The sequence below is a fragment of the Budorcas taxicolor genome, chromosome 5 (assembly GCF_023091745.1).
Source record: "Budorcas taxicolor isolate Tak-1 chromosome 5, Takin1.1, whole genome shotgun sequence".
NCBI classification, from domain to species: Eukaryota; Metazoa; Chordata; class Mammalia; order Artiodactyla; family Bovidae; genus Budorcas; species Budorcas taxicolor.
In genome coordinates this window covers 112,444,494-112,457,000 of record NC_068914.1, presented here as the reverse complement: position 1 = coordinate 112,457,000, position 12,507 = coordinate 112,444,494, and the positions used below count along the sequence as shown (strand labels likewise).

The 12,507-nt window shown below is 38.8% G+C and overlaps 1 protein-coding gene across 1 annotated transcript in view; it reads left to right on the top strand.

The window, feature by feature from the left end:
• The window catches only part of ALDH1L2 (aldehyde dehydrogenase 1 family member L2), a 58,950-nt gene that overhangs the window by 29,572 nt on the left and 16,871 nt on the right, over positions 1 to 12,507 (top strand). The window contains exons 11-15 of the mRNA XM_052640595.1: positions 3,557 to 3,676; positions 4,289 to 4,416; positions 6,101 to 6,251; positions 9,313 to 9,383; positions 9,465 to 9,570. Of these exons, the coding sequence (XP_052496555.1) occupies positions 3,557 to 3,676; positions 4,289 to 4,416; positions 6,101 to 6,251; positions 9,313 to 9,383; positions 9,465 to 9,570 (576 nt within the window). The remainder of the gene's footprint in view (positions 1 to 3,556; positions 3,677 to 4,288; positions 4,417 to 6,100; positions 6,252 to 9,312; positions 9,384 to 9,464; positions 9,571 to 12,507) is intronic.

Genomic DNA, 12,507 nt, shown 5'->3' with positions numbered 1-12,507 from the left:
GGACTTTTTGGCCAACCCAATGTAAGTTTTTGTGTGAACATATGTTCTCAATTCTCTTGGGTAAATATCTAGAAGTGGAATTGGTGAGTCATATGGGAACTCTTGTGTTTAACTTTTCGAGGAGCTACCAATCTGCTTTGCAAAGTGACTACATCATGTTACACTGCCTCTAGCAATGGAGGAAGCTTCTAATTTCTTCATGTCCTCGCCAGCATGTGCTGTTGTCTGTTTTTTTCTATTTCAGCTGCCTTAGTGGGTGTGAAGTAGTATCTCATTGTGGTTTTGATTTACATTTTCCTAATGACTAGTGATATACATCTTTTCATGTGCTTATTGGTCATTTGTATATATTCTTTGGAGAAATATCTGTTCAACTCCTTTGTTTTTTGGCTGTACCAGGTGGCTTCTGAGATCTTAGTTTCCCAACCAGGGATGGAAACTGAGCCCCTGGCAGTGAGAACACCTAGTCCTACCCACTGGACCACCAGGGAAGTCCCTCAAACCCTTCATCTGTATTTTTAATTGGGATATTTGTCTTTTTAATTTTTTAGTTGTAAATGACCTTAGTACATTTTAAATAGTAGACCCTAATAAGATGCATTATCTGTAAATATTTTCTCCCATTCTGTGGGTTTTCTTTTCACTTTTTTGATAGTATCCTTTAACACACACAAGTTGTAAAATGTGATTAAGTTTGATTAATCTGTTTGTCCTTTGGCCACTTGTGCTTCTGTAAGTCTTGATTTATGCCTTTTTCTCTCCTCTCTTCCTCCTTACTGCTCTCTTTTTTGTTAAATGGATATTGTCTAGCACGCCCTTTTAATCTCTTATTGTGTCTTTTGCTATATACTTTTAGTTATTTCCTTAGTGGTTGAGGATTCCTTCCAAGAGACATTTTTCTTAAAACATTCTTGCCCAGATTAATACCAGTTTAATACCAATAGTGTAGAAAAAATTTGTTACAGTATAGCTCTGCTCCCTACCCACTTACCTGTGCTATTACTGTCATACAAATACATCTTTATACAGTATTAGCCCATCACCATAGTCTTATAATTATCACTTTATGCAGTTTTCTTTTAAATCAGATAGGAGAAGAAAGGAGTTTAAGATAAGAATTACATTTATACTGGCTTATATTTACCTTTGTCGGTGTTCTTTATTTTTTCAGGTAGATTTAAGTCACTGTCTGTGTTCTTTCATTTCTGTCACAAGGACACCTTTTAGTCATTTTCAAAAGACTATGTGCTGGCAATGAAGTATCTTAGTTTTTGTTCATTTGACAATGACTTAATTTCTCCTTTGTTCTTGAAGGATATTCTTGCTGTATATGGAATTTTTGGTTGACATTCTCTTTCTTTCAGCACTTTAATATATAATCTTATTGCTTTCTGGCCTCTGAAGTTTCCGAAGATAAGTCATCTGTTAATTTTAATGAGGATAACTTTCACGTGATGAGTTGCTTCTTCTCCCTTGCTGCTTTCAAGATTCCCTTTTTGTCTTTGTCTTTTGACCATTTTATTATGATGCGTTTAGGATGGATCTCTTTGAGATTTGTCTACTTGGAGTTTATTGAGCTTCTTGGATGTGCAGATTGATTTTTTAAAATAAAATTTGGGATATTTTCTGCCATTATTTCTTCAAATAGTCTTTCTACCCCTCCATCCCTCACCCCTCTTTCTGAGACTCTCTTTATGCACGTTAGTACATTTGATAGTGTCCTGCAGGCTTCTAAGGCTCTATTCATTTTTAAAATTATTTTTCTTTCCTATTTTCAGACTGGATGTCTCTATTGACCCATTGTTTGGTTTTCTATTTCTTTCTTCTGCCTGCTTGAATCTCCTGTTGAACCCCTCTAATGACTTTAAAAACTTCAGTTATTGCTCATTGCTTTTATGGTTAAGTAGTATTCCATTGTAGGTTTTATATATATATATATATATATATGTATAAATATATATATATATATATCTCACATCTTCATATGTTGATGTACATTTAGGTTGTTTCCTTGTCTTGGCTATTGTAAATTGTGCTGCTATGAATATTGGAGTGTATGTATCTTTTCATAATTAGAGTTTTGTTTGGATATATGCCTAGGACTAGGATTTCTGGATGATATGATACTGTTGCCGGAAGGGGGCCCCCTTCCAGGGCCTGAAACTGGGCTCTTGTCTAACACTCGGAAATGAATTGTCCGCGGAGACACATGTGCTGACAAAGCAAGAGACTTTATTGGGAAAGGGCACCCGGGTGGAGAACAGTAGGGAAAGGGAACCCAGGAGAACTGCTCTGCCACGTGGCTTGCAGTTTCAGGTTTTATGGTGATGGGATTAGTTTATGGGTTGTCTTTAGCCAATCATCGGACTCAGAGTCTTTCCTGGGGGTGCACGCCTTGTTTTGCCAAATGGATGCCGGAGAGAAGGATTCTAGGAGGTGGTCGGACATGTGGTGTCTCCTTTTGACCTTTCCCAAACTCTTCCGGTTGGTGGAGGATTATTAGTTCTGTGTTCTTTACCGGGACCACCTGTTGTAAAACAACTCATGCAAATGGTTACTATGGTGCCTGGCCAGGGTGGGCAGTTTCAATCAGTGTGTGCTTCCCCTAACAATACTACTTTTAGTTTTTTAAGGAACCTCCATACCATTTTCTGTAGTGGCTACCCCAATTTACATTCCCACCAACAATGTAGTAGGGTTCCCTTTTCTCCACACCCTCTCCAACATTTATTATTTGTAGACTTTTTAATGATGGCCACTCTGACCAGTGTGAGGTGGTACTGTAGTTTTGATTTGCATTTCCCTAATAATTAGTGATGATGAGCAGCAAACTACGCTTTTGCTATTTTTTTGTTTCTTTTCTAAACATCCTCAATTTCTCTATATAAAATAATTTCTTAAATCATTAAATTTTCTCTGTAATACCTTTCATTGAAGTGGGATTTTATGCCAATAGTTCTCTTTCACATATATTATTTTAATTATGTCTCTTAATGACTGTATGAGGCAAGTATATTATCATTTTATTGTTGAAACAAACCGAGATTTATAGAGGTTAATGGATGAATATAAATTCACTTGCCAGCTAATAGTACAGACTACAATTTAAGCAGCACATATGTAAGAGGGGGAGACTGAAAATGGGGATGGACCCTGGAAAGAAAACTTAAAATGTCACCAGTATAAAAGGAAAGAGGGTTGACAGGCAATTTCAAAAATCTGCGTGACAGCAATGCCTGAACTCCACAAGTAGTGCCACTAGATGGCGGTGTTTCCATTATCTGGAGGTCTTCTGAGTCATGTTTCATCTCAATGAGGAAAAGACAGATCTTTACAATGCCCGACTCAGACCACTTTGGTCGTCACAGAAGCTGACCTCCTGTCTCAATGGCCACTTTAAGCATCATAAGGCCTAACTATTACATCTGCTCGTCTCTTCTGAACAGTAGGCACTAGAGTCCCACTGACAACTTCTCTGTCTGCATTAGTGAATAAGCTTCTTTTTTGCATAAATACAGAAATCCATTTACTTTATTAAAGTAATTCTCTCTCTTAGGTCTCAAAGGAGATCAATGACATGACAGTAAAAATGCCATATCAGTGTTTCATAAATGGACAGTTCACAGATGCTGAAGATGGAAAGACTTATGATACTATCAACCCAACAGATGGATCTGTGAGTTGTGACTTAGTGTGTGCAGTAACCACTGATCATGGATTTTTTTTCATTTATACACCATTATAAAACAGTCTTAAGAATTACTTATTCTATTACTCTGTCTCTCTATTATTCTGTTACTGTCTGAGCATGTAATATAAATGTACTTCATGTATTCTTTTAAACTATTCAGCTCTGGTTCTGGCTGCTGTTATCTACTGTAACTTACTTTTAAGAATGAATATTTATGATGAATTTAGATGGGTTGCTATACTATATACATCAGAGGTACAATTCCACATGGAGCTGTGCATGTGAGGAAAATCTCAGAATGTGCAAGCTCATGGTGAGAAATTCAGCTTTCCTAAGGCAGGAGAAGAAATAGTTACAGTTTCCTACATGTGTCTTCTCATAGTGTAGTGTGAATGAGAAGTACTGAATTTTAGGCTCACAATTTTCGTGTTAAAATGGTTTCTTTTTCTTTACTATATTACCAGAAGTTTACTTGAAGTACTGATTTCCCATCATAAAAACTCCTTGAATTTTATGGTAGAATATTAATCTCAAGAAAAAGTTGTATATCTCTCTATAAAAATAGTCTATAACCTATGGTTTCTTGCCTTGAAATAGACGATATGCCAAGTATCCTATGCCTCTTTGGTGGATGTTGATAAAGCAGTAGCAGCAGCAAAAGATGCTTTTGAAAACGGTGAATGGGGAAGAATGAATGCACGAGACAGAGGAAGACTGATGTATCGGTATGATTCTTTTAAGAGTGCACGTCTGGGGACTTTCCTGGTGGTCCAGTGGCTAAGAGTCCACGCTCTCAATGCAGAGGGCCCAGGTTTGATCGCTGGTCAGGGAACTAGATCCCACATGCTGCAACTGAAGATCCTGCATGCTGCAGCTAAGACCTGGTGCAGCCAAATAAATCAATATATAAAAAAAAAAGAAGAAGAAGAGCACAAGTCTGTGGGCTTTGGATACTGACTAACATTGCCAAGATTTAAAAAAATTTTCAAGACTTTCTATTATGCACCTATTAGGTAGCATGTCTTTTGTCACTTCCATCATATAAACTCCCATATATGGGAGTCCCTGATTTTTGTATTTTTGCTTGTTTCAGTCACCGTCCCTGTATGAGCAGTTTAGTAAAGGACTACTTATTTGTAAAGATGTAAGCAAGGTCAAGGGAATCCAGCAAAGGATAATGAAGCACTCAGGCTGGGGACATAGAACAGGGAAACTGCTCTTACTGCAAGGCCTAAAGGGACAGAGGAAGGAGCTGTTACTAGAATCTGGCAAGATCTATGGCTGCAGGAGCAGACCACACCCATGGGTTTCGGTGGAAGGAGACAGCAGCTGCCGCTGCCGATCCACAGCGCACCAGTCAGCCATCCCCAGACCACTTTATCCTCCAGCTTGCGAGTCTCCTGGGGCTGCCTCCCACTGGCCGGTCATTAGCCAAGTCCAGTGAGAGAGCCCAGAAGCCGGTGATGTAATCTATAAAAGTCATCCTCCAGGGGTCACAGAGCAGGGTGGAGACTGGATTATAAGCAGCACATGGAGAACATCCAGCACCCTGCTGTTTCCAAAGAGAAATTTTAAATCTACTTGATGTGTGAGGAGTAGAAACGAGGAAAAACACGAAGGCCTGGAAAGGGTGTTACAAATTGGTAGCTGAGTTTGCCAAGAGTAATTAGATTCAATCCCAGATTCAGCTCTCTGCTTACTAAATGACAAATAGCTGACCTTGCTCAAAAGATCTCTTAGAGCAGGATCTGGAAGAAATATTAGGAAGGAAGATTTCAAGCCTGACCTGGAATGGTCGGAAAGAAACGGGTCAGTACCATGAAAGGAAGGAAGGAAGGGAAACAAATGGAAGAGGCAAACACGAAAGATGAATTTTGACTATTTCATAGTCATTAGACAGTTTCTAGTCATCTTTCCACAGAAACCAGACAAACAGAAGCCTGTTGTGGTGTTTATAGTTCATCCCGTGTATTTCTGTCTTGTCCTTTTCAGCCAGTGGTGGAACTATTTCTACACCTGCCAGAAACCCTCAGGTGCTCACGGGTTCTCCAGGGGTGCGGGGCGCCCTCTAACGTCTCCCAGTGTATTCAGGAGCCACCCACGTTCCCACTGTGTTCTGTCACAGACCTCCTTGGCTGACTGTGACTCCATCCCTCTTACTTCTTACGCATCTATAATGCGAATGATACACACTTCCAACACCCTCTGCCTCTTCACGATAACTCTTAAAACAAATTATTCATGCAATTGTTAGTTCAATGCCTGTCTTCCCTATGAGACCACGTTCTCCATGAGGACGGAGACCTGGTCCATTTGTGTCCACCTCTGAGTTCTCAGGCCTTGGGAGGGTGCCTTTTATACAGCAGAGACTTAATATTTGCTGAGTGGATTTCTTTCACTGACCAACAGACTTGCAGACCTAATGGAAGAGAAACAAGAAGAACTGGCAACCATCGAAGCTCTCGATTCTGGGGCTGTCTACACCTTGGCTCTGAAAACTCACATTGGAATGTCTGTGCAGACATTCAGATATTTTGCTGGCTGGTGTGACAAAATTCAGGTAAATGCAAAATGTTGTTTGTTTCTGTGGAGATTGTTCCTAGAGGAAAATGGACGAATGTTTGTTAGTTTATAAAGACCCTTTGTCAGAGTCACCACTTCCGTAGGTTTTCTCATCTGATCCCCATAACAGTTATCTGAGGTAGGTGGATAGTTGTTACCTCTTATTACAGGTGAAGAAACTGAGGTTTGAGGACAATGAATGACTTACCTATGGTCACATAGTAAGTAAAGTTAGGATCTGAACTCAAGATTTTCTGAGCTTAAAATCTAATGTTGTTCTTTGTTTTGTACTATAACATCTCTTGAGAGCATCTAATAGTCTTGTTGGCATATGGAGAGAAGCCTGATATCATGGAGGAATTGAAGACTCAAATACCTGTGGAGGTCAGAGAGCTAACACAGTTGGGCTATGCAGACTGGTTATAAGAAAAATTTCTTAAAAACATAAATTCGATAAAAATGTCAATTTCCTTCTTTTACAAGAAAATAAATAGCACATGTGTGATGATAAATGGCAACTACACTTGGCTTTGGTATTGAGATATAGAAGGGAAATAGGGCTTTCAGCAAACAGCAGAATGCATGCCACCTCTAGTTTCATGGTAACCACTGAAGCACCAGCCATCACAGCCACATTCCCAAAGCCAGGAGTAAGTGGGGAAGAGGGAGAAAGGTAAAAGGACTTTAAAAAGCATTCCCATCCTCCCTACACTTTGTGCTTGTATCTCCCATTGGCTGTCTCTATCTACTAAGGATACTGGGAAACTTTTTTCTGGTCACATTGCTGTACCACCATTTTTATAGAATCAGAGAGACAACCTGGTTCCAGGCCTCATCTTTGCCACTTACTAGCAGTTGTTGTTATTTACTTCTCTCAGCCTTACTTTCCTCATCTGTAAAATGGTCATGATAATCCATACCTTGCAAACTACATTATGAGAATTAGAAATGAATGTTTATATACTACGAGTTAATATATACAGAATTAAAGTCTGTACTATAGTAGGTCTTGCACATAAGTGTAGTTTTTATTATTGTTCAGCTACAAAGTCAGAAGTATTTAGTAAGAGCAGTTTAAGTCCATCCCTTATTCTCAATTATGAAATCCAAATAGTTCTGAAACCTGAAAATTGATTTGATCGACTCAAACTCATTTGGTGCCAAAATCTTACCCAAACCAACATAAGTCTATAAGTTTTATTCATCTCACTTAGAGTGAATACTCATAGTTCACTGAATAAGTGTTCAGTGGGGTTGCCTTTCCCTTCTCCAGAGGATCTTCCCAATCCAGGGCTCAAACCTAGGTCTCCTGCATCGCAGGTGGATTCTTTACCATCTGAATCACCAGAGAAGCCCAAGATGACTGGAGTGGGTAGCCTATTTCTTCTCCAGAGGATCTTCCTGACCAAGGAATCAAACCAGGGTCTCCTGCATTGCAGGTGGATTCTTTACCAGCTGAGCTACCAGGAAAGCCCTGAATAAATATTAATATGCTTGATTATGGGAGGCTACCCCAGACATTAATGGGGGTTATAGATATTATAACATTATATAAGGTATTGTTTATGCATTATATTATGTTTCTAAAGTCAAATTCTGAATCCCAAAGCACACCTGACACTAGGGTTTCAGATGAGAGATTATATACTTGTATTAGTAACAGCAATATTTTATGTGGCAAAACAGATGGATAGTTTCAGTTAAAGATTACTGCCAAAAATCAGTTGGGATCAAATTTAGCTGCATATAATAGAAAACCCAACCAAGGAGTCTGTTTTTATATTACTTTCAAGGAGTCCAAAAGCAGGCAATCAAGACTAGTCTGAGAGGAGAAGATTCCTTCTGTCTCTTTGCCAGGCCATCCTTAGTACCATGTGATCGCTACCTTCATGGCTGCCTCTTGGTGTCATGATAGCCACTGCAGCACCAGCCTTTTTAGCAACATTCTGGAAGGAAGAATGAAGAAGTGAGGGAATGGGTAAAACAGCACTTGTTTCAGCTGAGTCAGCCTACTTTAAAGAGTGTTCCCCTTCCAGTGCTTTGTACTTACATCTTCCGTTAATCATCACTATTTGCTATGGAAACTGGGGAACATAGTACTTTACCTGGCACATTGCCACCCCCATTATTAATCAAGGATTTCTGTTACTAAGAACAGAGGGGAGAACAGATATTGGGCAGGCAATTAACATTCTCTGCCATGCCCAGTAATTTGGAATCAGTTCAGTTCAGTTCAGTTGCTCAGTCGTGTCCGACTCTTCGTGACCCCATGAATCGCAGCACGCCAGGCCTCCCTGTCCATCACCAACTCCCGGAGTTCACTCAGACTCATGTCCATCGAGTCAGTGATGCCATCCAGCCATCTCATCCTCTGTCGTCCCCTTCTCCTCTTGCCCCCAATTCCTCCCAGCATCAGAGTCTTTTCCAATGAGTCAACTCTTCGCATGAGGTGGCCAAAGTACTGGAGTTTCAGCTTTAGCATCAGTCCTTCCAAAGAAATCCCAGGGCTGATCTCCTTCAGAATGGACTGGTTGGATCTCCTTGCAGTCCAAGGGACTGATGATCAAATTAGAATTATGTGGTTTTTTTCTCCTGTGTCTTAGTTCTTTTGAGAAAGGCATAGCAGTTCCTTTTTAGGTGTGGCTATGTTTCTTATAAATTGAACAACGCTTCTTTTTTCAAACTGTTGATTTTGTATTGAGATATAGCTGATTACCAATGTTGTGGTAGTTTCAGGTGAACAGCGAAAGGACTCAGCCATATACATGTATCCATTCTCCCCCAAATTCCCCTCCCATCCATGCTGACACATTAACATTGAATAGAGTCCCATATGAACACTGCTTTTTTTAATATCAGCTAAGAGAAAGCAAGAGAGGCAGACAGAAAATGGATTCATTGAGATTAAATTTGCTCATTTAAATTAATAAAGTAGCAACTTCCCTGGCAGTCTAGTGGTTAAGACTCCATGCTTCCAGTGCATGGAGATCCCACATGCTGCATGGCAAACGAAAAAAATGAAATTAGTAAAGTAGTATCAACCTTTTTTTATTCTTTAGGGTTCCACAATTCCCATCAACCAGGCCCGTCCAAATCGCAATCTGACCTTTACCAAGAAGGAGCCTCTTGGGTAAGACAAGGAGAGTGCCTCTGAGTGACGTGTATTAAGTTAGTTTGAGGGGACTGAGGCTGTCTCTTTCTCCCCTTGCAGAGTCTGTGCAATTATCATCCCTTGGAATTACCCGCTGATGATGCTGGCATGGAAGAGTGCCGCGTGTCTGGCAGCAGGCAACACCTTAGTGCTCAAGCCGGCACAGGTAAGACACGTGAGGCCAGGTACGGCATCTACCCCCTCCCACAGATGTACGTTGACAAATATTATTTCTTGAAATAAATGGGGTCATATATTACACCATCTTTTCATATATCCTTTCATATATCCCATATATCCTGGGCATCTTTTCATATTAGTAAATATTCGTTTTTAATAGCTACCCAAAATGGGGATTCCAAACTTTAAAACCTCCATGACAATGGAAGCAGGCATACTGTATGTCAGTGAAATCCCCTGAATTTCTACAAACCAGTTCAATGCTTGCAAAATGCCACAGGCCCTGAACTGACAGAGTTATTTAGAGTAGTTATGAAATACCAAAAGAAGTTTTATACAGGCATTCAAATTTTAATTATCAAAAATATTGTAAAGTTATGGAAGATGTGGGAAAATCATGCAAATAATATACATAATTGTAGCTGTATGAAATATATATATATATGTGGAAAACAGGAAGTTAGTTTACATATAATTCAAATGATAGAGTTCTCAAAAACATCTTTTTAATGCTAGAGTAGCTTTTCAAGAAAAGAAAAAAACGTGGTAGCAAACTTAACATCCGGCTAAGCATTTCCTCCAGAGAGTGAACAGGAGTGGATATTCTGAGGTACCCAAGTTGGTGGGGAAAACTTGGTCTCTATTCAAGAAGAGTCTACAGTTTGTCACCTATTAGTGTTTTATTTCTTCTTTTAGGATTAAAAAAAATTTTTTTTCATTCAGAATAACTACATAGTCATGTGACCACAGCCATCTTGTTTTCCTCATTAAAAAAAAAAAGATATATTCAAAATTTTTTTAATTAAAAAAATACAAATAGATAGATGATGAAAAGTCTCCCTCTTATTCTCCTGGCTAACAAATTTACCTCCCTGAGGCAACCAGTGTTTTTGTTATTTATTAGTTTCTGAGGTATTTCAGATATATTCTCTGTGTATATAAGCATATTTTTAAAATTAAATAATTAGGTAATTTTTTAAAAAATATTTTTTAACCAACTGAAAACCACACAGGAGGAGAAGGGAAAATGGGAAATTGCTAATCAAGAGGCATAAAATTTCAATTATGTCAGATGAGTAAGTTCTAGAGGTCTGCTATACATCATATTATTGGACATGAATTTGCGTAAACTCCAGGAAATAGTGGAGAACAAGGAAACCTGGCATGCTGGGAAGTCCATGGGGTCACAAAGAGTCGGACGTGACTTAGCAGTTGAACAACCATAATGTTGTATTGTACACTAAACAAATTGTTAAGAGGGTAGATGTCATGTTAAGTGTTCTTAGCACAATACAATACAGTATAAAAATAAAATGAAGTAAAATAGAAGCACTCTATACATACTTACCAAAAAGGGGAAAAACTTTTAAATAAAAAGTTTCCAGTGTAAAAAATGTGTTAGTCACTCAGTTGTGTCCGAGTCTTTTCGACCCCATGGACTACAGTCTGCCAGGCTCCTCTATCCATGGAATTCTCCAGGCAAGAATACTGGAGTGGGTTGCCATTTCCTTCCCCAGGGGATTTTCCCAACCCAAGGATAGAACCCTGGTCTCCTTCATTGGAGGCAGATTCTTTACCATGTGAGCCACTAGGGAAGCCCAGTATAAAAAATAAGCAGTATTTTATTTAACCTATACCTAATTAATGGACATTGAGATTTTCCCACCTTTTTGCTGTTATAAACTGTGTTACAATTAATAACCTTTTAAATATAGCATCATGGGACTTCCCTGGCAGTCCAGTGACTAAGACTCCAAGTTTCCAGTGTAAGGCGTGTGGGTTTGATCCCTGGTCAGGGAACTAAGATCCCACACGCAGCACAGCAAAAAAAATTTTTTACTTGAAAAAAATATACAGCTTCCTGCACATGTGCAACTATCTTTGTAAGATATGTTCCTAATAGCAGAATCACTTAGTTAATAGATCCATGTTTTGTGTGATAGATATTGGCTCATTCTTTCACAAGGATTGAGTAATTCACCAGCATCCTGTACGAATGCTGTTTCTCCCAAGCAGCGGCACTCATTAAATGGCAAAAAAACTAGTAAAATGAAGAGAGGAGGCGGATGACTTAGCCCAGCAGTGCTCAATCCTGGCTGCACATTAGGATCGTCTTTTAAATTCTCTCTAGAAATTAAAATTCTAAATTTTAGAATTCTCTTTTAAAAATACTAATACCTTGGCCCCACTGGCAGAGATTGTGATTTAACTGGTCTGGGTCAGAGACCAGACCTTGGTATTACTTAACTTCCTCACATTCATTTCTAAGGTATGGCCAGAGTTGAGAACCACTAGATGGTGGTATCCAAAGAGAGTGCTAAGCATTGGAAAACTCCAAAGACTACACGGAATATTAAAAAATTACAAACATGTATCAAGTGCACACTAATTGTCAGGCATATTATCAGTGACAAAGACAAAATTTCTGTCCCATGGAAATTACTGATTCAGGATAGTTTTTAAAAGTCTTTCCAATTATGATGATTTCATACTAAGGCATAAAAATATACACTTTGGTCCAGGATTCTCTTTAACTATAGTAGATATAAAGCCATGATTTGAATATCTTCTTGCCAATTTTAAATATCTGAGCATTTGAAAAATTTCTCATCAGGTATAACTACGTTGACTTTTTTTTAAACATCATAATGTTTATTGCCATGGACCTGTCACTAGAAGGAGGAAAAATGTTAACCCTGCTTTTTTATTGTTGTTGCTTATGTTTGTCATATTAATATTACTATTTATTATGCAGTTTCTGTATAGATTCCCTTTCAGTCACATGACCATTTTATTAGCTAAAACAACAATATAGACTATGAATATGCAAGCAGGCCTGTAAACTCCAACACATGGCGCTATTCTGAAAGCATACTGAGCAAGTGAGGAAGCCACAGTCTGTCCCTTGGCCTTGTGAGCTTCT